This window comes from Gorilla gorilla, chromosome 3, assembly GCF_029281585.2.
Source record: "Gorilla gorilla gorilla isolate KB3781 chromosome 3, NHGRI_mGorGor1-v2.1_pri, whole genome shotgun sequence".
NCBI classification, from domain to species: Eukaryota; Metazoa; Chordata; class Mammalia; order Primates; family Hominidae; genus Gorilla; species Gorilla gorilla.
The window spans coordinates 14,427,814-14,451,456 of record NC_073227.2 but is presented as its reverse complement, the minus strand read 5'-3'; the positions used below and the strand labels follow the sequence as shown (position 1 = coordinate 14,451,456).

Sequence of the window (23,643 nt, the reverse complement as noted above, 5' to 3'; positions counted from 1 at the left end):
AAATAAAAATAAATAAAAAAGGAGTGCTGGCTTTTTTTTTTTATGGGCTGTTTTTATCATCCCCTTGTTGGGATATCCCAGCCCTCTTGGCGATGTTAAGCCCACAGTGCTGCCTAGAAATATAACTCAGCCCTTTAGCCTGGGCCAGGCTCATCCTGCTCCCAGGTTCTCAGCTCCCCAGGGATGGCACTGCCTACTGTGCTCTGTGTCCCACTCAGCAGCTGAACACAGCGCCAGGTGTGGGTCACGGGTGAGTCAAGTCGCTGTCCAGATGACTGCTCCAGGTGGCCAGCCCACAGTTAGAGCCAGAGTCTGCAGTTGCCTGGCCAGCCACCTTTCCAACAGCCTCACCTGCTTCATACTGGGGGTCGAGGGGGTTATGTCCCTTGAGCATCCTGACTTCAGTGAGTCTAGGAGGTGGGTGGTAGGGTAAGGGTGATACAGGTGATCCCCACCTACACACACACACACACACACACACATGCACACAGATATTACTGAACAATCTTTTTATGCTTTATTTATTTTTTGAGACAGGGTCTCACTGTGTCACCCAGGCTGGAGTGCAGGGGCTCACTCAGCTTGTTGCAGCTTCTAACTCCTGGGCTCAAGCGATTCCCCCCACTTCAGCCTCCCAAGTAACTGAGACCATAGGTGTGCACTACCACGCCTGGCTTATTTTTATTTTAAATGTTTTGTAGACATGAGGTCTTACTATGTTGCCCAGGCTATTCTCAAACTCCTGGCCTCAAGCGATCCACCCACCTTGGCCTACCAAAGTGCTGGGATTATAGGTGTGAGCCACTGGGCCTGGCTTGAACAGTCTTCTTAATGCCCTTCCCTGGAATGCTCTCACTCTTCAATCTTCTTTCTCTCACCCTCGAAAGCTGGACACTCCTCTTGGTTCTCAAGGTGTCCCTACCCCTGTCTCATTGGCCAGTTTATTGGTCAGCTTCTTGAGGATGGTAGCATTATTAACTCACCTGTTTGTTTTATAGTTTGGGCCTTGGAGACAATAGGTGCTCACTTAAGAGTGTGTGTCACTGAATGGAATATGCAGGGTGCCAGGCCCTGCAGCAGGTGCTGGGTGCTTTCCTGGCTTTCTTTTTTTCATATTTAATCCTGAGAGGTAGAAATGAGGCTCAGAAGCAGTGCCTGCCAAGAGATAAAGTCAAGGGCAGACACAGCTCTGCCTGCTTCTCTGAAGCCCTTGGTCCCTGCTGGGCCTTCCCCCGGGCTGGTGTGAAGGCTGTGGTCCTCCTGCAGGCTCACAGCCGGCTGCTGCTGTTTCCAGCAGGGCCCCTGCCTCTGGGAAGCACAGTGTGGGCAGGGGTTCGTGCAGAGCTGCTGAGTGAGTGGGAACAAGGGGGGATCACAGCAGGCTCAGCGGTCCATGCAGCCCCTTCTCTGGAACCCTCTCAGGATCCATTTTTGAGGCATAGTAGGCATGATGATTGTACTTAGACTGTGGAATAAACATTTTTATGTCTCTTCCAAAGGCCTTGTTTTTTGGTACCAGCAGCGCATCACTGAATACTTGCATTTCTTCTTTGGCCTTTTGCTTGCTGTCACTTCCTACCTAATGCAACAGGAGTGGCCCGATCTTGCCAAGTTGTGTTGCTAGGAGTGCAGAAAAATCCTGTACTTTTTTGGGATGTGATGAAGTCTTACTGATTTGAAGGATGAGGTGGGAGTGGTACAAAGCATTTCATTTTCTAATGGCAGAAATGCCTAGTTTTGCAGTGGCTTTTAAATTTTTTATGAACTTTTTTCCATCAGCAACACGTTTGCATGGCTCAGAAATCAAAAATTACAAGACAGTATATGGGTGAAAAGTTGGCTTTCTACCCTGTGCCTTTTTTTTTTTTTTGACACAGAGTCTGGCTCTGTCACCCAGGCTGGAGTGCAATGGTGTGATCTCAGCTCACTGCAACCTCCGCCTCCCGGGCTCAAGTGATCTTCCCACCTTAAGTCTACCAAGTAGCTGGGACTACAGATGCACATCACCACGCCTGGCTATTTTTTTTTTTTTTTGTATTTTTTGTAGAGACAAGGTTTTGCCGTGTTTCCCAGGCTGATCTCAAACTCCTGAGCTCAAGTGATCCGCCCACCCCTGCCTCCCAACATGCTGGGATAACAGATGTGAGCAACCATGCCTGGCCTACCCCGTGCCTTTTGCTACCCAATATCCTGCTCCGGAAGCAATGAATATAAGCAGTTTTTGTGTTCTTCCAGAGAGTCTGTGGCTGTACAGGCAAATGCAGATGCAGGTGTTACATGGCATGCCTTGTATGATTATGTACCTTGCTTTTTTCCCTTCAAAAAAATGCCTGTTGGCCTCCTGAAAGCTGCCTGTGAGTGTATCAGGAACTCTTGGGTTGTTTCCAGACTTTATCTGACATTAAAAAATAATAATGCCAGCATCTTTCAGCATGTTGACCTGCACCTTTGGCATGTCCAGTGGCTCCTGTATGGGACAGCACAGGCCCCAACCTGTTGTCAGAAGGTGAGGGGTGTTGGAGCCTCCAGGCGGTTTGCTGTTTTCAGCCCCCGCTGCCTCTCTTCAGATGTTGCCCTTCCAGCCTAATCAGGTGCACTGCACAGGCCTGTGAAAGACCCAGGTAACAGTGCGGAGGAGGCCGAGAGAGGCCAGAATCGGTGTCCAACGCGTACCTGACTACTCTTGTTGGGAATGGGGCTTCTGAAGGTCCTTTTGTCCCAGTTAAATGTGTGAGCCGTGGACCTCGCTCCTAATTATCAGGACACCGTGTCCTGGGGTCTGGCACTCCACACTGGACCTGGGACCTCTGCCTTCACAGAAAAATGGACACGCCATTATTTTTAACATTACTTTGTTGGTGTCCCCTGTCTTTTCCCCATTACTTTGCAAGTCATTGGAGAAACGCCCCAGGGAAGCACTGGGCCCTTTTCCCTGTGCAAAAGTGCTTCTGCCTCTCTCTGGCTTACAGGCAGGCTCTTCACATGGCCGGGTGTGGCCTGCTCCCTGACAGCCCCCAGTGTGTTTCCCAGGCTCTGCCATATGGCTTTAAAATGACACTGAGCAGCCTTTGTGGACAAATCCTGGTGGGGCCAGCACCTTTCGGGGCACCCTTTGATGGGCACTCCCCATTCTTGTTAACTGTGACCCCCCAAATCTCTGTGTGTCATGGGGGAGCCGAGCTGGCCCTGCTGAGGAGTTGAGTAAGGAAGAGTTTCTCTGCAGTGCCCAGTCCACGAGGAGCTGAGCCTGGTGGTAGGGCTGCGTGTGCATGGCCAGGCTGAACCCCCTCATTTAATCCTGAGTCTCCTCTCGGGGGCACTTAACGGGCAGAGGGAGCAGCCTGTGTGGTAGGCGTGAGGTAGGTGATTGGAGCCACGACGCCATTGCCGCAAAAACAGGTGCAAGTCCTTGGCGGGATTTGTGGCAGGGCTGGCGTGGTCCACTTGTGCTTACAGAAGATGGCCCTGGTAGAGAGCGTTGCTGGGGTCTGGGGCTTGGTGTGAGCTGTATCTGCGGGGTGCCTGAAGGAGGGGCAAGGCAGGCACACCTGGGGCGTGACTGGCATCTGTCTGCAGGGTGTATGCAGCCGAAAAAAGGCAGGAGGACAAGGAGGCTGGACAGTGGGAAGTCCTGGTGTTAACCTGGAAGACCGGAGGGTTTAGAGCACATACGACTCCTGTTTCTGTTGTTCAGTGTCTGAATGAATGCGGCCGAGGGCTGTTGAGAAAGCATCTCGCTCTGGCCTCCTGACTGCAGAGGTGTGTCTGAGCCAAGGCTGATCGATGGGGCTTTTGACACGAGACATCAGCCTTTTAGAAAGAAGAAATGGTTCTCCTCTCATCTTTGCGGACGTTGTCAGGTCTCCTCTCCCACCTGCTGCAGAAGGAGGGATCTGAGTGGGCACCTGGACGAAGGGGCTAGGTAGGAGGTGAGATATGCCAGCATCTAGGCGCTGTGCAGGTATGGATGGTGGCGGGAGAGGCACCACAGCCATGCGCTGGCATGTGTGCGTATCGGGGTAGTGGGGCTGGACTCATGAGCTAGAGTCCTGGGCTCTCAGGGAACCCCGCTGCGACAGTGCGGGTGACACTGACCATGTGTGGGTTGGAGGCAGGGCACCTACAGATATTGATTGTTTACTTGCCGTGCCCTTGATGGTGGGGTTGCGGCAGCTGCAGGTGAGTCTCACCAGGGTTAATGAGTGCTCTGTGTCTGCACAGCAGCTGAGACAGCTTGGAGGCCAACAGCTGCTTGTCCTTAATGCTGCTAGTAGAGTGAGTGCTTTTTCTCCATAGGACAAAGGAGTTTCTTCTTCCCACTGAAGGGCCCTTTACTGAGGATGCAAAACAGAAGGAGTCCAGCGTTCTCTGGGGCAGGGTTGGTAAATGGCCCTCACCCACTACTGGCCACCCCCCAGCTCTCAGCCCGCTCCAGGGAGGTTGTGGTGGTCTGCCACTCATTGCCTGCTCTCTCCCAGCCCCCCACTGCCCATTACCCCTTCTTTTCAGAGGGACTCCTTCCTGCTGAGAGGTTACCTCTGTTGAGTTCTCAGTCTCGGGCCTTGATTCGTCTGGGTTGCACTCCCCTTACCTGACCCCTGTGCCTTGCATGTCAGTCCCGCCTCCTCATCGCCCTATACTTGCCTCCCCTGCACACACACACACACACACACGGTGGCTGCTCCATTTGCCAGCAGACGTGTGTAGAACCTACTGCATGCTGGGTAGATCCTGGGGATGCAGAGGTGACTCTACCCTGCCCTCTGGGAGACCCCACCGAAGGTGAAGGCACGTGGAGAGGAGAGGGGATGGAGTCCATCACATAGGTACAGAATGGAGGGAATGCCCTGTGCCCTGGAAACAGAAGCAGGGGAGCCCAGGCCCGGGCAGCTGGTCCGGGAGGGCTCTGCAGAATGCCCCGAGGGCAAGTGCGAGGACTTCCAATGCAGGGGGTGGGACAGGTGCATTTGAAATAGTGAAAAGAGGAAGCTTGGAGCCAGCAGTCCCTCTGTTCTATCTCCTGTGAGTGTCAGAGATGGTGGCTATGGCCATTGTGTGCTCAGCATCTGAAGGCCAAAGGGTGGGCTGACTCACCGGGCCACACAGCCCATGAAGCAGCAGCTGAGGGACTGCTGGACTCCGGAGCAGCAGCACCAGTGTGGGCTCCCTGTCGGGCAGACAGCACAGATGTTGAAGGGACAGAGCAGATGGGCTCTGCAGTGCCCAGGCTCGCTCCTGCCCAGCTGTGTTCTCTCACTGCACGTGACCTGAGAGTGATGTTTGGTCATGTGACAAGTAGGTGCAGCTCCTTGGCTCCCCCTTGGCTTCCTGGGCCCAGCCACAGCTACGCCAGGGCTCCCGATGGCTCGCCCCACCAGAAAGGAGGATGTCCTTTCAGCCCAGACCCCAGGCTACAGCACCTTTTCACTTGTAGTGACTTGTTTTGGGGTCGCACTTCAGCCTCTTACCCACAAAAAAATATATCAACATGCTTTTTATGAGCTTTTCAAAAGTCATGGCCTATCATATGAGGCTAAGCTCTTATGTTAAAAATAATCATGCAACTTTGATTTTGTTTGAGACTGAGTCTCACTGTGTCACCCAGGCTTGGAGTGCAGGGGTGTGATCTCGGCTCACTGCAACCTCCGTCTCTGAGGTTCAAGCGATTCTTTGTGCCTCAGCCTCCTGAGTAGCTGGGATTACAGGCGTGCGCCACCACGCCTGGCTAATTTTTGTATTTTTAATAGAGACAGGTTTCGCCATGTTGCCCATGGGGTCTCGAACTCCTGGGCTCAGGCAATCCACCCACCTCGGCCTCCCAAAGTACTGGGATTACGGGTGTGAGCCACCGTGCCCAGCCACAACTTTGATTTTTGACATTAATTTTTATCTGCACTACCTTTGTACAGACTAATATAGTGTTAGCTGAGATCTGAAAAACCAAGGTTTCTGTTCCTCTTAGTCATCCTCCTGCCAGCCCGTTTCAGTGAATAACACTCCAGCTTGTGCTCAACCTTCCAGACCACGAATCTGGGAGCCACTCACCCAGACTTTTCCTTTCTGCACATCCCCACACTCTGCGGCTTCTGTGCAATTCTCCCATCCATTCCTTACACCCTCTGCAGCTCCTGTCCCTCCAGAGTAGAGAGGCCTGTCCCGGATCCTGGTGCCTTCCCCTTCCTGACTGCAGTTTCCCAGAGACAGACAACGCCTCTTCAGCAAAATGTATACCCTTAGTGAACCCAGGTTCTGGATGCCAGGTTCTTAGTGTCTTCTACTGCCTGAAGTTTTAACCTGGTTTAATTGCCTAAGTCCTTCACTGATGGCGAAATCTTAGATGTTAAATGGATTGAATCTCAGACAATTCAAAGTTCATTTTCTTTTTCTTTCTTTTTTTGAAACAAGGTCTTGCTGTGTCGCCCAGGCTGGAGTGCAGTGGCACGATCATAGTGAAAGTCCATTTCTTATAAATAGAAATTACCTTGGGCTATGAAACTATTTCCGAAATGATTATAACCACAACAGAAAAGGGAGGAAACAGTGAAACTATTTGTTTTATTTTTTTTGAAAGTTTCTGTAACTTTATTTTGATAAAATTTCAAATTTACTAAAAAACTGCAGAAAACCCTTGGAACTCCAATATATTCTTTACCAGATTTACCAACTGTGTGCATTTGGCTCCATTTGTTCTACTTCTCTTTACATGTGATAGTATATATGCATATTTTTTCCTGTGCCATTAGAAGAGTAAGTTTGAGATACCATGTCTGTTTACCCTTAAATATATCAGCATATTTCCTAAGAACAAGGGCATTCCCTTATGTAACCACAGAACAGTTGTCAAAATGAGGTCACTTAGCATTAATCCAATGTTGTCAAATCCACAGTCTGTAATCATACTTCATCAATTGTCCCAATAATCTTTTTTTTTTTTTGCGATAGAGTCTCACTCTGTCGCCCCCAGGCTGGAGTGCAATGGTGTGATCTTGGCTCACTACAACCTCCGCCTCCTGGGTTCAAGCGATTCTCCTGCCTCAGCCTCCCGAGTAGCTGGGATTACAGGCATGAGCCACTGCACCTGGCCCTCTTTCATGTCCTTTTAATCTGAAACAGTTCCTCAGCCTTTCTTTGTTTTCATGACATTGACATTTTGAGAGCTTATAGGTCCATTATTGTATAGATTGTCTCAGTCTGGGTGTGTCTGCTTCTCTTCATGATTGGATTCAGGTCATGCATTCTTGGGCATCAGCGCCATCGACTTGGTGTGTTTTTCCCCGTGCATCAGATCAGATGTCCTGTGCCATCTGTCCTGGCTTTTTAAAAAATAGAGAAAAGTGTCTTGCTCTGTCACTCAGACTGGTGGTGTAATCATAGCTCACTGTAACCTTGAACTCCTGGGTTCCAATGATATCGCCTTAGCCTCCCCAGTAGCTGGGGCTGCTGATACATGCCACCGTACCTGACTAATTTAAAAAGGTTATGTGTAGAGACAGAGTCTCACTACCTTGCTTAGGTGGGTCTCAAACTCTTGGCCTCAAGCCGTCCTTCTGCCTTGGCCTCCCAAAGTGCTGAGATTATAGGTGTGAGCCACCACTCCTGGCTGGTGATGTTAGCTTTGATCACTTGGCTGAGGTGGTGTCCCTCAGGTTTCTCCGGCATAAGATTAACTATTTTGCTTCATGTAATTAATAAGGAATTTGTAGGAGACACTTTCAAACTGTGTAAAAATCCATTCCTCATTGAGCTTTCCCCACTGGTGTAAGCATCCGTTGATCATTTCCTAGCTCCATTGGTCTCTCCTTACTAGGTGACTTCCCAAGAGTGTTCCTCCTCCTCCATTAATTTCTGTGTTTGTTTATTTGTACCTATATGGGCTAGTGGATTTCTCTTTTATTCAGTGAGTTATAATCCATTGTTCTCATTATTTGGGTGAGTAAATTGTTCCAGATTGAGTCAGTGGGAGCCTATTCAGACTGGCTACTGTATCTTTTAGACACGTCCCAGTATTTCTTTGAGAACTTTCTTTGTAGTCCAGCAAGATGCTGCAGGCTCATCTTGTACTTTCTAGTAAGTCCTGGAAGCCATTTGTTTTTAATGAATGCATTGATACAGTGCATTCCAAAATTTTATTTTGTATTAATACTACCAGTTGGGATTTATTTGTGTTATTTGGAACTTTTGTTTGCATGTTCTTTGGAGAGAAGACCTTGTGATCATCTCATGAGTAACTTTCTTTTTATGATATGTGAATACTCATTATAAATAGGTAATACAGATTTACCTTGTACATAATTTAAGCTAGAGGTTATGTACTAAAGCAGCTGTTACTCTTAAACACTAATTGTGTACTTGAAATTTTAATTTGTATAACAACCTTGTAGAACATGGGGCAGTGTGCCCTTGTTAAATGTAGGAAACTGAGGCTCAGAGAGGTTAATATACTGGTCCAGTGTCATGTGGCTAATGAATGGTTGAGCCAGAGTTTCAATTCAGTTTAGTCTGACTTCAAAGCTTACTTTTTCTGATACCCTTTGTTATGACATAACACATTTTCTTACTCTAAATTATAGAATTAGTTGAATAACAAAAAGGTTTTTTGTTTGTGCGTTTGATTTTGAGACGGAGTCTTGCTCTGTCGCCCAGGCTGGAGTGCAGTGGCACGATCTCGGCTCACTGCAAGCTCCGCCTCCCAGGTTCATGTCATTCTCCTGCCTCAGCCTCCCGAGTAGCTGGAACTACAGGTGCCTGCCACCACGCTGGGCTAATTTTTTGTATTTTTAGTAGAGACGGGGTTTCACCATGTTAACCAGGATGGTCTCGATCTCCTGACCTTGTGATCCGCCCGCTTCAGCCTCCCAAAGTGCTGGGATTACAGGCGTGAGCCACTGCGCCTGGCCAACAAAAAGTTTATTTCTGGCTTAAGGTCTTTCTCCTGCCACATAATTCTGTGTCTGTATGAAAATCAAGTCTGAAGAATTAAAGTACGTGGTTCTCAGAGGAAAGTTGACTTGTTTTTATTAGAGTGGTTCTGCTGTTCTGGTGTTTCTTGAATTACCCAGAAATGCCCTAACCTTGTTATTTTCTTCCTATAGGAACTTGCTTGCTAGAAAACAAAGTGCAAGGCTTGACAAACACAATGACTTGGGATGGAAGTTATTTGGGAAAGCGCCACTCCGAGAGAATGCCCAGAAGGATTCAAAGAGAATACAGAAGGTACACAACATACAAAATCACAGAAATAGGCTGTTGGATGTGTTTAGCATATATTCATGAACCTTGCAAAAAGGACCATATTGAGTCTGAAACTGGAAATCGCTTTGTATTATCTGCATACCATGTTCCTCAGATTTAAGCCTGTATTCAGAATGTGGATGAATTTAACCTTCATTTCTTACAGCTTGTGACATGCACATAGGAAAGTCCATTTGACAGAGGTCGGCTTTAGATGTTTATAATGGTATTTAGACAGAGCTGGGCTCCAGATGTTTATAACTGTATTTAATCAGTTTTAGTAATAGTTGCAAATGTGTTTATCATCAAATTTGTATTGTTTGATACTAAAGCTTTCTCCCGTGGGTTTCTTGGAGTTCACATCCTTCCTGTGCTACTCTGGGACAGGAAGGCGAGGGCCGACATTCCCCGGCTCTGCTGGGATGCCTCTCCCTTGCTCACCCTGAGGCTGCCTACTTTTGGGGTGGGGATGGGGTTCATGCCAGGCCTGCGTGTCCTCACCACTGGGCTGCCTTGCTTCTTACGGTGGGAGAGATGCCACTGCTGGAGGCTTGCTTGTGCACGGACACAGCAAGTCCACGGCCCAGGTAGCTGTGACCATCACTGCCTGCAGCTTCTCTTAGGCTGTGCGTCTCAGCTGACTCGGCATCCTAAGAGTCTGCTGTCTGCCCCCAGCGTTGCGACATTGCCCCCAGCACCCTCGCTCCTCCAGCCTCAGTTTTATATTCATTGACATTTGCTCAGTAGACACTCTTGAGGCTCCACTAAGCGCCAGGCCTCATGCTTGGCACCGGAGTTGGAAGGGACACAGTACCCATGCCCAACAGTGTCCCAGTGGAAATGATTCCAGGGCAGGCGCAGGAGGAGTGGGGTGGCACAGACAACTGAGGTTAAAGGTGTGACAGGAAATTAATTGCTATGGGGATCATGTACTGAGTGATTACTGTGTGCTAGTTCTAACTGACTCAGCACTCGTGTTTCTAGTTCCTTTAAAACTTGCAACAACCTTGTGAAGAAGATAGTATTATTAAACTCAGTTTACCAAAGAAGCACTGAGACACAGAGGCTGCGTGACTTGATGTTCAGGGTCACATTGCTAGTAAGTAGCACAGCTGGAAACCGGTTCCAGACAGTGGGGTGCCAGGACCCCTTTTGCAGGCAGGGCCAGGCAGGTAGTGGGGACAGCATGAGCTAAGGACAATGTGCAGTTGAGCCCAGGAGGCTGACTGCCGGGAGGAGGCTGGCCACGGGGCCTGTGTGCTGCACCCGGTAGCCTGCCTCCAACCCCAAGGCTTTGCAGAGCCTCTGAGTGTTTTACTTAGGTAAGGAGTGATGGCATCACCCTGGCAAGAATATGGCTCTTGGACCAGCCCAGGCAAGAGAAAGTGGGGTCTGGCCCAGTGCTGCGTCGTGGGGTTACAGAGGATGCCCCTTTAAATGCTAAATAGGTGGGATTGACTTGCTGGGTGACCTGTTAGGTGTAGGGAGTGGTTTGTGGGGGGTGAGGCGGGAGCGCAGTGTTGAGGCTTCTGGGCAACAAAGTGGGTTTCCACATGCCACATTCTTCACGCGTCGGCAGGTTAAATTTGGTTTGAGTGTTGTCTGCCATTCTCTGCTGTAATCATCTGGACCCAGGGGACTCACTAAGTAAATCAGTGTTGGAATTCATTTTTGTTGATTGTTACATTTTGAATTTGAATCACTTATTGTGTAGGCTTATTAAAATAGCATACAATTAAAGTATGATGAGTTTGTATGCAAAGCTGAGCTATAAATTTCTTAGGAAATTAAATAACCAAGCTGTTATAAAGTTTTTAAAGAAATCGCTTTAAAAAAGCAACAATTAAATTAAAAAGAAATAGATCTTCCCATGGCACTTAATATCACTTACATCATGTTTGAACTTGTTTGTCTTTTTAAGACCCTGTTTTTTTTTCTTTTTTTTGAGACGGAGTCTGGCTCTGTCGCCCAGGCTGGAGTGCAGTGGTGCGATCTTGGCTCACTGCACGCTCCGCCTCCCGGGTTCACGTCATTCTCCTGCCTCAGCCTCCCCAGTAGCTGGGACTACAGGTGCCCACCACCGCGCCTGGCTAACTTTTTGTATTTTTAGTAGAGATGGGGTTTCAACATGTTAGCCAGGATGGTCTCAATCTCCTGACCTTGTGATCCACCCGCCTCGGCCTCCCAAAGTGCTGGGATTACAGGCGTGAGCCACCGTGCCCGGCCCGACCCTGTTTTTTTTTTGAGGGGAGCATGGATTATGTTCTTGACCTTAGAGGATTTTTTTTTTCTGTGAACTGAAATGACTAGGCCAGTTCATTATGCGGTAACACAATATTGCCAAGAGGAGGACCATCTGCTTCCGTCATCAATAATAAATAATGTAACTTACCTGCGCGAGTCATTCAATCCTGCCCGGGACCTGCTTGCTTGTCTCTGGCCCTCTCATCGCTCATCTCCCAACCCAAGGGACTTGGTGAAGCCTGGGAGGGGCTCAGGGTCAGGGACTCAGCACTGTGGGGAGGACTCTGCGCTGCTGGCTGGGGCTGGCTGCTGTCATAGGCATCGGCTCACACAGCCTGCACTTGAGAGAGGCAGGCGCTGGGGCCATGACAGCCTAGACTTGTGATCAGGATGGTGACAATAACTCCAGTTAGGGCCGAAGCCTAGAGAAAGTGTTGAGGAAATTCCTTTTCCTTCTCTGGAATTTTTCTTATTACTTGAGAGAGCAACATCACGTGGTGACATAAGAACTTGGACTTTGGAGTTAGACTACCAGGGTTTGTATCCCAGCTCTGCTACTGTTTGGTTGTGTGACTTTGGGCAAGTTATTTAACCTTTCTGAGCCTCATTTTCCTCATCTCTACAGTATGGAGAACAGTAGCACCTGCCTCCATGGTGGTAAGGATTAAATGGGTGAATACACACACGCACTCAGAATAGTAGTGAACGTAGAAAGTATTTGCTGTTACTGTTGTTTTCTTTCTTATGACAAGTCAACCTTGAACAACAGGAAATGGAACAACGGAACACAGTGCAAGAGAATGAGCCTGAGCTCTTCAGTGCGTTCTTCATCTGCTTGGCCAACAAGTACTGAGCCATGTTGAGGCCAGGTCTTGTGCTGGGCACTGGGAGCCCAAGAGCAGTTGGGTTGACCTACCTCAGGGAGCCTGTGGCTGAGCTGGGGTCAGGTGTGCACACTGGCCAGGAGCTTTGGACCTGCCTCAAGGAGCCTGTGGCTGAGCTGGGGTCAGGTGTGCACACTGGCCAGGAGCTTTGGACCTGCCTCAAGGAGCCTGTGGCTGAGCTGGGGTCAGGTGTGCACACTGGCCAGGAGCTTTGGACCTGCAGGCTTGGGTTTGGTTTCTGGCTTCACCACTTTTTGTCTCTATTGAGCCAATGACTACTTCTCAGTTTCCTCATCTGCTAGACAGGCATTATGACATCTACTTGCTTAATGGTTCTAAACTAAGGGATAATGCGCACGTGGTGTATTTTTGCCCAGGGTTGAACACAGTGAGTCGCCCAGCGTTATTAGTCAAGGAATGGATGTCTTGACTTTTAATCAGTAGGTCCGATTTGTGGTGTTGATCCCATATGTGGTTTGCCCAGGACATTTGCCCAGTACATCGGATTTTATTCTAACTGGGCTGCATTCTTTTGGCTTGGGCCTTATATATTATTACTATTTTGGGGAAATATTGGAATGTTAACTTTTAGTTATCTTTTCAAATTGCATAAAAATTTTGAAAATTAAGTCATATTTTTTGTTAACCTCGATGGTAGTTTGAGAGCGATTTTCTTAACAGGGGAAACAAAAATGACCACGGGTAGGAGAATAACAATACAACAGTGGCTGTCCAGTTGCGGTCCCCGGAGTAGTCACATCAGCATCACCCAGGCATTTGCTAGAAATACACGTTCTTGGTCCTTACTCCAGACACATCAAACCAAGTTCTGGGGCTGGGGCCCAACAAGTTTTGTTTTAACAGAAGCTACAGGCCATTCTAATGCCTGCCAAAATTTAAGAACTGTCGGTATGCAGGAAGAGAATGTTAGCTGTTGGAAGGAAAATAGCCATCTTTGCCACAGCAGGTTAAATAAAGGGCCCAAAGCCCACCGGCCAGGCAAATTTCAGTAACTGCTGGTGAACCGGAGAAGTTCTTGTGGATAAAGATGGGAGCATGTATTTGGAGAGAGCTGCCTTCAGGCCTCTGGTTGCTGGCTTTGTATGGGCTGGACTCTGGCCAGGGCAGCATGGATGGTGACACTGCCTCGGAAGTGCAGTCCTTTGCCTTGTGAGTAAAGGGGAACCTTCTTTCTTGGATTCCATGGCCCTTTTGTTTGTTTCACAGATTTGAGCCTCTGAGTAGATCCATCCTGAGATTACAGTGAAGGGCAAGACTTCTGTGGCCCTTGCCTTCGTTGGAATTTACCATGGGTCAAGGAAAAGACAGATTTAAACAAATAACTCTACATATAATTATAGTTGTGATCAATGTTGTGAAGAATTGCGGTGATAAGCAATTCCTATCTCTGAGGTCACCTGTTTCAAGTGACTGTCAGCCGCCGGCCACCAAATGCAAGCGTCTGTTCTCAGCCCTCGTCTTCCTTGGCCATCAGCAGCATTACCCCGGCTCCTTGAGTGACTTTTTTGCCTCGGCTTCCAGGCTGCCCGTTCGCCCACCTTTTCGGTTTCCTTTGCTAGGTCCCTCATCTTCCCCATCCTCTAAATGTTAGAGTGCCTGGAAGGCCCTTCCCTGTCCACTGTCACCCTCTAGGGCAAGCTTGTCCAACCCACCTTAGTTTTTTGTTGTTCTGCTTTGTTGAGGCTTTTAGCAGCCTGAAGCTATGGTTTTTGTTTTCTGTGTCTAGAAGCGGAAAAGAGGGATGAGGAAGGGGCTTTACTGGCCCAATCAGAAACAGAAACTAAGAACCCATGACTGTATTCTCTCTCTTGGACACCCCTGGGGCACCTCAGCTGGACTCGAAGCTTCAGCGGTCAGGCTGTCACCCTGTTTCCAGTTGGGACCTACCTCCTGCCCAAAATTGACCATTTAAAAAGTAAAAGTGATGTTTTGTAATTTGAGCAGGTGTCAGAGGCTCAGGGCTGAAAATACGTGGGGATGCTTTACAACAGACTCGGTAACTCTTTCCGACATAACACTGTGTACATAGGCTGTAGGAATTGACGTTGTCGTTGGAAATGAGGTTGAGCAGAAAGTTAATGTCCTGATTGGACTCTGAGGGTGCTGCTGATTGTTGGAAAGATAGCTGCAGGGAGGATAGGCTTGTAGGTTTCAGTGTCCTGGATGAAACACTGTCATGTGAGCACCGATGAGTACATGGCCTGTTGTGTTTGCGTTTGTATAGCCTGGAATGCCTTGGGCGGCCTTCTGGAATTTCAAGTCAGCTCTTAGATTTTAAAGCAAGAATCCCAGAAGAAGGCAGATCCAGGACAGTGACATTTTCTCTCCTCACCTCTGAGAAGTCTGGGGTACTCCAGAAGTCTCAAAACATTGTAGATTGCAGCAAGGATAGGTCTTGGTGGTCAGTGGAAGTAATTGGCTGCTGGCCTACAGGCAAATTCTAAAATAACAAGAAAAAACTTCACTTTCATTATCCCTTATGCCTTTGCAAAATGGGTTTGAACGAGCTTACAGAAGTGAACAGGTCCCGGTCCCAGGTTAGACGGAATAAGCACATTCCACCCTGTGTCACCCAATGAATGCAGATATAAAACCTGAACAGAAAGCATGGAGCAGCTATCTGAGATTCTGGAAAGTAAACAGTGGCAGGTGAGTTGGGGAAGAAGACCAGAATTTGAAGTACCACTGAATTGGTACTGAGTTTACCAATTTTTTTTTCCCTTCCTATATTTCTCAGCCTGAACTCAGGCAGACCCAAACCCAGGAATAGGTCTTAATGTGGACAGAGAGCACCAGGAGAAGCTCTGTACTTCTGACTTGGCGAATGGGTCTCTAACACTTAGAATGAAGAAACCCCATTTTTTAGTTTTATTTATTTATTTATATTTTTATTTTATTTTGAGACAGAGTCTCACTCTGTCATCCAGGCTGAAGTGCAGTGGCGCAATCTTGGCTTACTGCAACCTCCGCCTCCTGGGTTCAAGTGATTCTCCTGCCTCAGCCTCCTGAGTAGCTGGGACTACAGGTGTGCACCACCACCCCCGGCTCATTTTTATATTTTTAGTAGAGATGGGGTTTCACCATGTTGGCCAGGCTGGTCTCGAACTCCTGACCTCAGGTGATCCACCTGCCTTGGCCTCCCAGAGTGCTGGGATTACAGACATGAGCCACTGCGCCCAGGCCTAGTTTTATTTTTTACTCTGTCCTCTTGCACCCCAGCCCTCAGGCATTCTTATGAGAGCAGCAGCTGGTGGGAGCCTGAGACTCCCAGGAAAGGGAAGCTGATTAGAAGAATTTTGTTTCCAAGGGGTAAAGTGTGAACCCCCCTGATGCTTTATTCTCTCTCTCTCCCCATTACCTGGCACAGATATGGATGCAGTTGTGGGAAGCGTGTGGCTAGAGAACCAGAAAAGGGGAGACCCAGGAAACTAGAAAGTACTGGGGGGATTGCAGAGAGGAGGAGCTCAGGAAGGTGACCCTTTAAGGTGTTAATGAACTCCCAGACTTCTCGTCATGTTGTGGGTACCCAGATCTGACGCTGAGTAGCTTACGTAGACTTCGAGAACTCATCTCTGGGATAGACCACCATGCAGTTCCCTAACTGGCCACTGGATGGTGCATAGGCAGGATGGATCCAAAAAGCGCTTCAAAGGCTTTGAAAACAGCTGACTTTGGAACCACAACTCAACAGAAGGCTGGCTGGAACTTGTGTGTGGAATCCAACTGCATAAATTGCTTACTAAGATAAAAATGTCAACATTCTCCCAAGGGTTGAGAGAAAATTCAGAGTTTCTTAACACAATATTGAAAATGTCTAGAATGCAGTTCAAAATTAATTGGCTTAAGAAGAACTAGAATCATCTTTTAAAAAAAAAATTTCCTCTGAATCAGAATAGGTTCAGATAGGATCGTCTTTTTTTGTGTGTCTGTTTTGTTTGTTTGTTTTTGTTTTGTTTTGTTTTGTTTGAGATGGAGTCTTGCTCTGTTGCCCAGGCTGGAGTGCAGTGGTGTGATCTCAGCTCACTGCAACCTCTGCCACCCAGGTTCAAGTGATTCTCCTGCCTCAGCTTCCCAAGCAGCTGGGATTACAGGTGCCCGTCACCATGCCTGGCTAATTTGTTTGTATTTTTAGTAGAGACAGGGTTTCACTATGTTGGCCAGGCTGGTTTTGAACTCCTGACCTCAAGAGATCCGCCCATCTTGGCCTCCCAAAGTGCTAGGATTACAGGCATGAGCCACCACGCCCAGCCTGTTTTTTGTTTTTGAGATAGGGTCTTGCTCTGTCCCCCAGGCTGGAGTGCAGTGGCGCATCTCAGCTCACTGCAACATCTGCCTCCCAGGCTTAAGCGATCCTCCCATCTCAGCCTCGTGAGTAACTGGGACTACAGGCACGTGACACCACACCTGGCTAATTTTGTATATTTTTTGTAGAGACAAGGTTTTGCCATGTTGCCCAGGCTGGTCTTGGACTCCTGGATTCAAGTGATCTGCCTGCCTCAGCCTCCCCAATGTTCTGGGATTACAGGTGTGAGCCACTGTGCCTGGCCAGGATCATCTTTTAATAATCAAGACACCACTGCCGAGATAACACAGATGTTGGAATTATTCAGTAGACTTTAAAGCAATCATTATAAAAATGCTCCAACAAGTAAGGGTGAACACTTCTGAGATGGGAAAATAGAAAGTATCAGTAAAGGAAAAGAAACTATAAAAAGAATTAAGTGGAAATTTTGTAACTGAAAAATACACTAACTGAAATAAACTAACCAGACAGGCTCAATAGCAGAATGGAGATGGTAGAGGAAAGAGTGAGTGAATTTTAAGATCAATAGAAATTATCCAATCCAGGCCGGGAGTGGTGGCTCACACCTGTAATCCCAGCACTTTGGGAGGCTGAGGCGGGTGGATCACCTGAGCTCAGGAGTTCGAGACCAGCCTGGCCAATGTGGCGAAACCCCATCTCTACTAAAAATACAAAAATTAACCAGGTGTGGTGGCAGGTGCCTGTAATCCCAGCTACTTGGGAGGCTGAGACAGGAGAATCACTTGAACCCAGGAGCCGGAGGTTGCAGTGAGCCGAGATCGTGCCACTGCACTCCATTCTGGGTGACAGAGCACTCTGTCTCAAAACAAAACAAAAAACAGAAATTATCCAGTCTGCGTAGTACAGAGAAAAAAAATGAGTTTAAAAAATGAACAGAGCCTTAGGAACATATGGGGCAGTACTAAAAAGTATAACACTGTCACTGGAGTGTCAGAAGGAGAGGAGAAACAATATGATGCAGACAATGATTGGAGTAAATGATGGCTGAATATCTCCCACATTTAACAAAAGATAGAAACCTATAGATTCAGGAAATTCAGTGGCCGCCAAACAAAATAAACTCTAAAAAGTAAGAAGTCCATGTCCAGATACATCATAACCAAATTGCTGAAAATAAGGACAAAAAAATCATATAAGCAACCAGAGAAGAACAATGTCATACTTATTGGGGAATAACAATTTGACTGAATTTCTCATCAGAAACCGTGGAGGCCAGAAAAAGTAAAACGATATTGTTAGAGCGCCGAAAAGAACTGTCAACCGAAATTCTGTATCCAGCAAAAATGCCCTTCAGGAATGAAAGTGAAATAAAGATATTCTCAGGTGATGAAAAACGAAGAATTTGTTGCCAGCAGCAGACTTGCTGAAAGAAGTTGTTCAGATAGAAGGGCCTTTATACGAGGAGGAGACTTGGAACATCAGGAAAGAAGGGGAGCAGAAATTGTCAGGATCTGGATAAACACAGTAGACTATTTTCCTTTTGTTTTAACTGAAAGCAAGTAGATGTTGCCTTTAAATATACAGTAACAATGTGCTATAACACGATTAGAGTAGAAAGAGCAATAAACAATTTGCCGTATAATTATAATGCAAAGTTGATGAGTTAAAACACCATAAATATAAAGACATTCACAAAACCACAGTTGAATATACATAACTCTCATTTCCTGGGAAACACAATTTTAAATAAATAGTTGAGTTCCCCAATGGACTATAAATCCCGGAGAAAAAAATCAGGGCACATAATAAATTATCATGAAAAGAATCTAGAAAATGAAATGACGTGTGCATGGGGTTCTTATTCCTATTGAGATTGATTTGGGGAACGTTTTCAAATCAGTAGACTGTTTTCTTAATGAGTTATTTAAAAATATGTTTGAAAGCAAAAATTATAATGTCTGGCGTTTGCAGTATATGTAGATGTAATATGTAAGACAAGTGAAATACAAAAGGGGACAAGGTGTGGTGATAAAGTTTCTGCATTCCACTTGAAGTAGTAAAATACTGATTCTAAATAGATTGTGAAAAGTTAATATGTATATTGTAATCCTTAGACCAACCACTAAACTATACAAAGAGATGGCAAAAAACATAATAGAGAAATCAAAATGGAGTTCTAAAAAAAGTTCAAAAAGCTTGAATCAAGACAGGGAAGAAGACATGGAGGAAGAAAAAAAAAGAGAAAACAAATGAGATGGTAGACCTAAATTCAAACATATCAACAACTGCATTAAATGTAAATGATCTGAACACACCAGTTGTGTGTCTCAATACTCAGTTCTGACAGATTGTCAGAATGGGTTAAAAAAATGGGCTGGGTGTGTTGGCTTGCACCTGTAATCCCAGCACTTTGGGAGGCCGAGGCAGACGATTACTTGAAGCCAGGAGTTCCAGACCAGCCTGATAAGCATAGTGAGACCCTGTCTCTATTGAAAAAATTTAGTTGGGCATGGTGATACACACCTGTAGTCCTAGGTGGTCAAGAGACTGAGGCAGGAGGATCGCTTGAGCCCAGGAGTTTGAGGTTACAGTGAACTGATTTTACCCCTGCATGCTAGCCTGAGTGACAGAGTGAGACCCTATCTCAAAAAAACACAAAACCATAGACCCAACTATGTATATGTTGTCTGCAAGAAACTCACTTCAAATATAGAATATGTAGATTAAAATAAAAAGATAGAAAAATATATACCATGAAAACACTAATCAAAATTAAGTCTATTAATATAATAAAAATTAAGATAGGTCTATTAATATTATAAAAAGTAGACTTCAGAACAAAATTATCAGAGATAAAGTGGGACATTACCTAATGAAGACATAATGATTCTAAATGTATTTGCACTTCATAACAGAGCTGCAAAATACATGAAGCAAAGTCTATTAGATCTGAAACAAATGGACACGTCCACATTTATAATGGGAGTGTCAACAGTCCTCACTAAACAGTAACTGATAGAACTGTAGACAGAATCAGCTAGGACATAGAAATGAACACCATCAACCAACCTGATCTAATTCACAATTTATAGAACACAGCACCCTCCAGCAAGAGCAGAATACAGTTTTTTCAAATGTACATGGAACATTCACCAAGACAGACCATATTCTGGGATATAAAAGAAGCTTAAAAATTTCAAAAGGATTAAAATTATACAAAATATGTTCTGACCAGAGTGATATTAGACTAGAAAACAGTGACAGAAAAATAATTGTCCCCCCAAACTTGCACATTAAACAAGTAGCATACTTCTAAATCATGGGCCCATGAGGAAGTCACGAGGAAAATTAGAAAATATTTTGAAGTGAACGAGAACACAACATACCAAAATTTGTAGGTTGCAGTGCTTAGAGGGAAACGTATAGCATTAAAATGCTCACATAGAAAAGAAAAAAGGTCTCAGATCAGTAATCAAAGTTTCTACCTTAAGAAAGTATAAACAGAGCAAATAAACCCAAAGCAAGCAAAAGGAAGCAAGTAATAAATGTGAGAACAGATATCCGTACAATTAAAAACAGAAAAATGATAGACCGAAAGCTGGGGCTTTGAAATGATCAACAAAATTGATTAAACTCTAGCAAAACTGACAAAAAGAATAAAATTAGCAAAAGGAATGAAAAAAGGGGATACCACTATAGACTCCACAAAAATAAGACAATAGAATGTTATAAATAACTTGTCTTTTTTTTTTTTTTGAGATGGAGTCTCGCTCTGCCACCCAGGCTGGAGTGCAGTGGTGTGATCTCGGCTCACTGCAACCTCTGCCTACCGGGTGCACGCCATTCCTCTGCCTCAGCCTCCCAAGTAGCTGGGACTACAGGCGCCCGCCACCACACCTGGCTAATTTTTTGTATTTTTAGTAGAGACAGGGTTTCACCGTGTTAGCCAGGATGGTCTCGATCTCCTGACCTTGTGATCCACCCGCCTCGGCCTCCCAAAGTGCTGGGATTACAGGCGTGAGCCACTGCACCCGGCCTCTCTCTTTTTTTTTTTTTTTTTTTTTTTTTTTAAAAGACAGAGTCTTGCTCTGTTGCTCAGGCTGGAGTGTGGTGGTGCGACCTCAGCTCACTGCAACCTCTGCCTCCTGGGCTCAAGTGATTCTCATGCCTCAGCCACCCGAGTAGCTGGGATTACAGGCATGTACCACCACGCCCAGCTAATTTTTGTATTTTTAGTAGAGACAGGATTTTGCCATGTTGGCCAGGCTGGTCTAGAATTCCTGGCCTCCAGTGATCCACCTGCCTAAGCTTCCCAAAGTGCTGGGATTACAGGTGTGAGGTACTGCGCCAGCCACATAAATTTGATAACTTAGATGAAACCGTCCATTTCCTTGAAAATTGCAAATCACCAAAATTCATCCAAGATGAAATAGATAACCTGAATCATCCTGGAATTTATTAAAGAAGGACTAGATGGTTTCACTGATGAATCCTACTGAACATTTAAAGAAAACACCAATTTGAGAAGAAGAGGGAATACTTCCTCACTCATTTTAAAGGCCAGTATTACCCTGATATCAAAACCAGATGAATACAGTACCAAAAAAACTACAGGCAAATATCCCTTTTGAAGACACACAAAAAATTCTCAACACAGTATTAACAAATTGAATCCCATAATACATTAAAAAGTTATAACCATGACAAAGTGACATTTAGCCCAGGGACACAAGGCTGGGTCAGTGTTTGAAAATCGATCAGTGTAAGCTACCATACTACCAATTTAAAGAAAACCACACGATCCTATCAGTTGGTGCAGCAAAAGCATTTGATAGAATTCAGTGTCCATTCCTCATAAAAACTCTCAGCAAAGAAGAAATGGAAGAGAACTTCCCCCACCTGATAAAGAGCATCTACAGGAAACAGCTACAGCTAACATGCTTAATGGAGAAAGACTGAAGGCCTTCCCTTAACATTGAAAACAAGACAAGGATGTCCACTCTTACTATTCCTGTTCAACACTGTATCGGAAGTCCTAGCTGGTACCTTGCTTGTGGGAATGCACAATGGTACAGCCATTCTGGAAAACCAGTTGGGAGGTTTCTTATAGGTGAAACATAGAATTAGCCCAGCAATCCCACTCTTAGGTATTTGCCATCGAGAAATGAAAACTTATGTTTGCATAAAAATCTGTACATGTTTATAGCAGCTCTTTTCATAATCTTCAAGGAATGGAAACAACCCAAATGCCTTTCAATGAATGGATGAATGGTGGTACATTCCATACAACGAAATATGACTCAGTAATAAACACACCTAATACCTTGGGTGAACCTCGGGCATTATCTGAAGGTAAAAGTCAGTCTCGAAAGCTTGCGTGCTGTGATTTCATTTGTATCACATACTTGAAAAGACAAAGTTGTAGTGATGGAGAACAGATTCACAGTGCCAGGGATGGGGTAGGGTGTGACTACCGAGGGCTAACACAAAGGAGGTTTTGAGAGTGATCGAACTGTTTTATATCTTGATTGTCATAATGGTGGCTACAAGGCAACATTTTAGAAGTCATAGGATTATATACACTAAAAAGCTAACTGTATGTTAATTCAAAAAATAAACTAACATGAATTAATGAATCATTTAGGGTTCTTTTGACCCAGCATTTCCACTTCTGTTAATTTCTCCTACAGATGAATACGTATATAGGTGAAATGACAGTTGTATAAGGGTATTGATCGCAGCACAAGTGATTGGAAGCTATCTAAATGTTTGGCAGGGAATTGGTGAAATCCTAAATGAAATACTGCACCGACCTCACAAAGCAAGATGGATCACCATTTGTATAGTGTGCTCTATGTGGATAAAGATACACGCACATCCTCATAAATGCAGAGACCATATTTGGAAGGGTACTTACAAAATAGCTATTAGTGGAATTTCTTTGGAGAGGAGAACAAACTGGGTACATGGGAGATAGGAGGGAGACCTACTTTCCACTGTATACACTTTTGTACCTTTTGTATTTTGTTCTGTGTACATGTCTACTTAAAAGAATTTTTTTTTTTTGAGACAAAGTCTTGTTCTGTTGCCCAGACTGGAGTGCAGTGGCACGATCTCGGCTCACTGCAACCTCTGCCTCCTGGGTTCAAGCAATTTCTGGCTAATTTTTGTATTTTTAGTAGAGACAGGGTTTCACCATGTTGGCCAGGCTGGTCTTGAACTCCTGACCTCAAGTGATCTGCCTGCCTTGGCCTCCCAAAGTGCTAGGATTACAGGCGTGAGTCACCGTACCCCGCCTTTAAAATATATATATATTTTTTTAATGTGTAGAATGACAGAAAAATTGTTGAGGAAATTTGGGAAAAGGACAGCAAGATGAAACCAGAGGTAAGTGCATGCCCCAAGATACAACTCACAGAATCTCATGTAACTCCTAGAGGTGTGCTACAAATTTTACATTGAGCTTTCCAGTGGCCAGAGCAGAGGGAAACATTATACAGCTGGTGACCGAGTTGAAAGCTGAACCTACTCTGGAAGTTTTGGCTTGTCAAGGTGGTAGAGGTCATGTTTGTATGGGACTGGGATCGTTTGGTGGAGAACAGGTCCATCAGGAGATTATCCCATAAAATGTCGAATCCCCATTTGTCCCCATTAATGTTGGGGTTTAGAGAAGCAGCAGGTTAATTACATATCATACTTCCACATGATGCCAAGGATGAGAAAGAAGGAAGTGATCTGAAGTTTCTACAGGGGAAATGGCAGCATGGTTGTTTAATTTGCACTTTACTTTTTAGTCTTCTATTATCCTGGTAACAGCTTATTTATTCTGAGAAGTATAAATTCTTTATCCCCAATGCCTTTTAACAATAAAGACTGAAATTCCTATTTAATGCTTAATGCTTCCTAAGTTTTGCTTATTTTTCCTAATGTGGAAGTGATAAGTTTCCCCGTTAGTTGGAGAGGGTAGTGTTCAGAGCACACTTTCTTTGCTGCAAACAC

The 23,643-nt window shown here is 45.6% G+C and overlaps 1 protein-coding gene across 4 annotated transcripts in view; it reads left to right on the top strand.

Annotated features, from left to right (window-relative positions):
• TBC1D14 (TBC1 domain family member 14) overlaps positions 1–23,643 on the top strand; it is a 120,812-nt gene that overhangs the window by 48,166 nt on the left and 49,003 nt on the right. For all 4 annotated transcript variants that reach the window (XM_031010491.3, XM_055385393.2, XM_031010490.3 and 1 more), the window contains one exon: positions 9,093–9,213. In XM_031010491.3, coding sequence (XP_030866351.3) covers positions 9,093–9,213 — 121 coding nt within the window. The remainder of the gene's footprint in view (positions 1–9,092; positions 9,214–23,643) is intronic.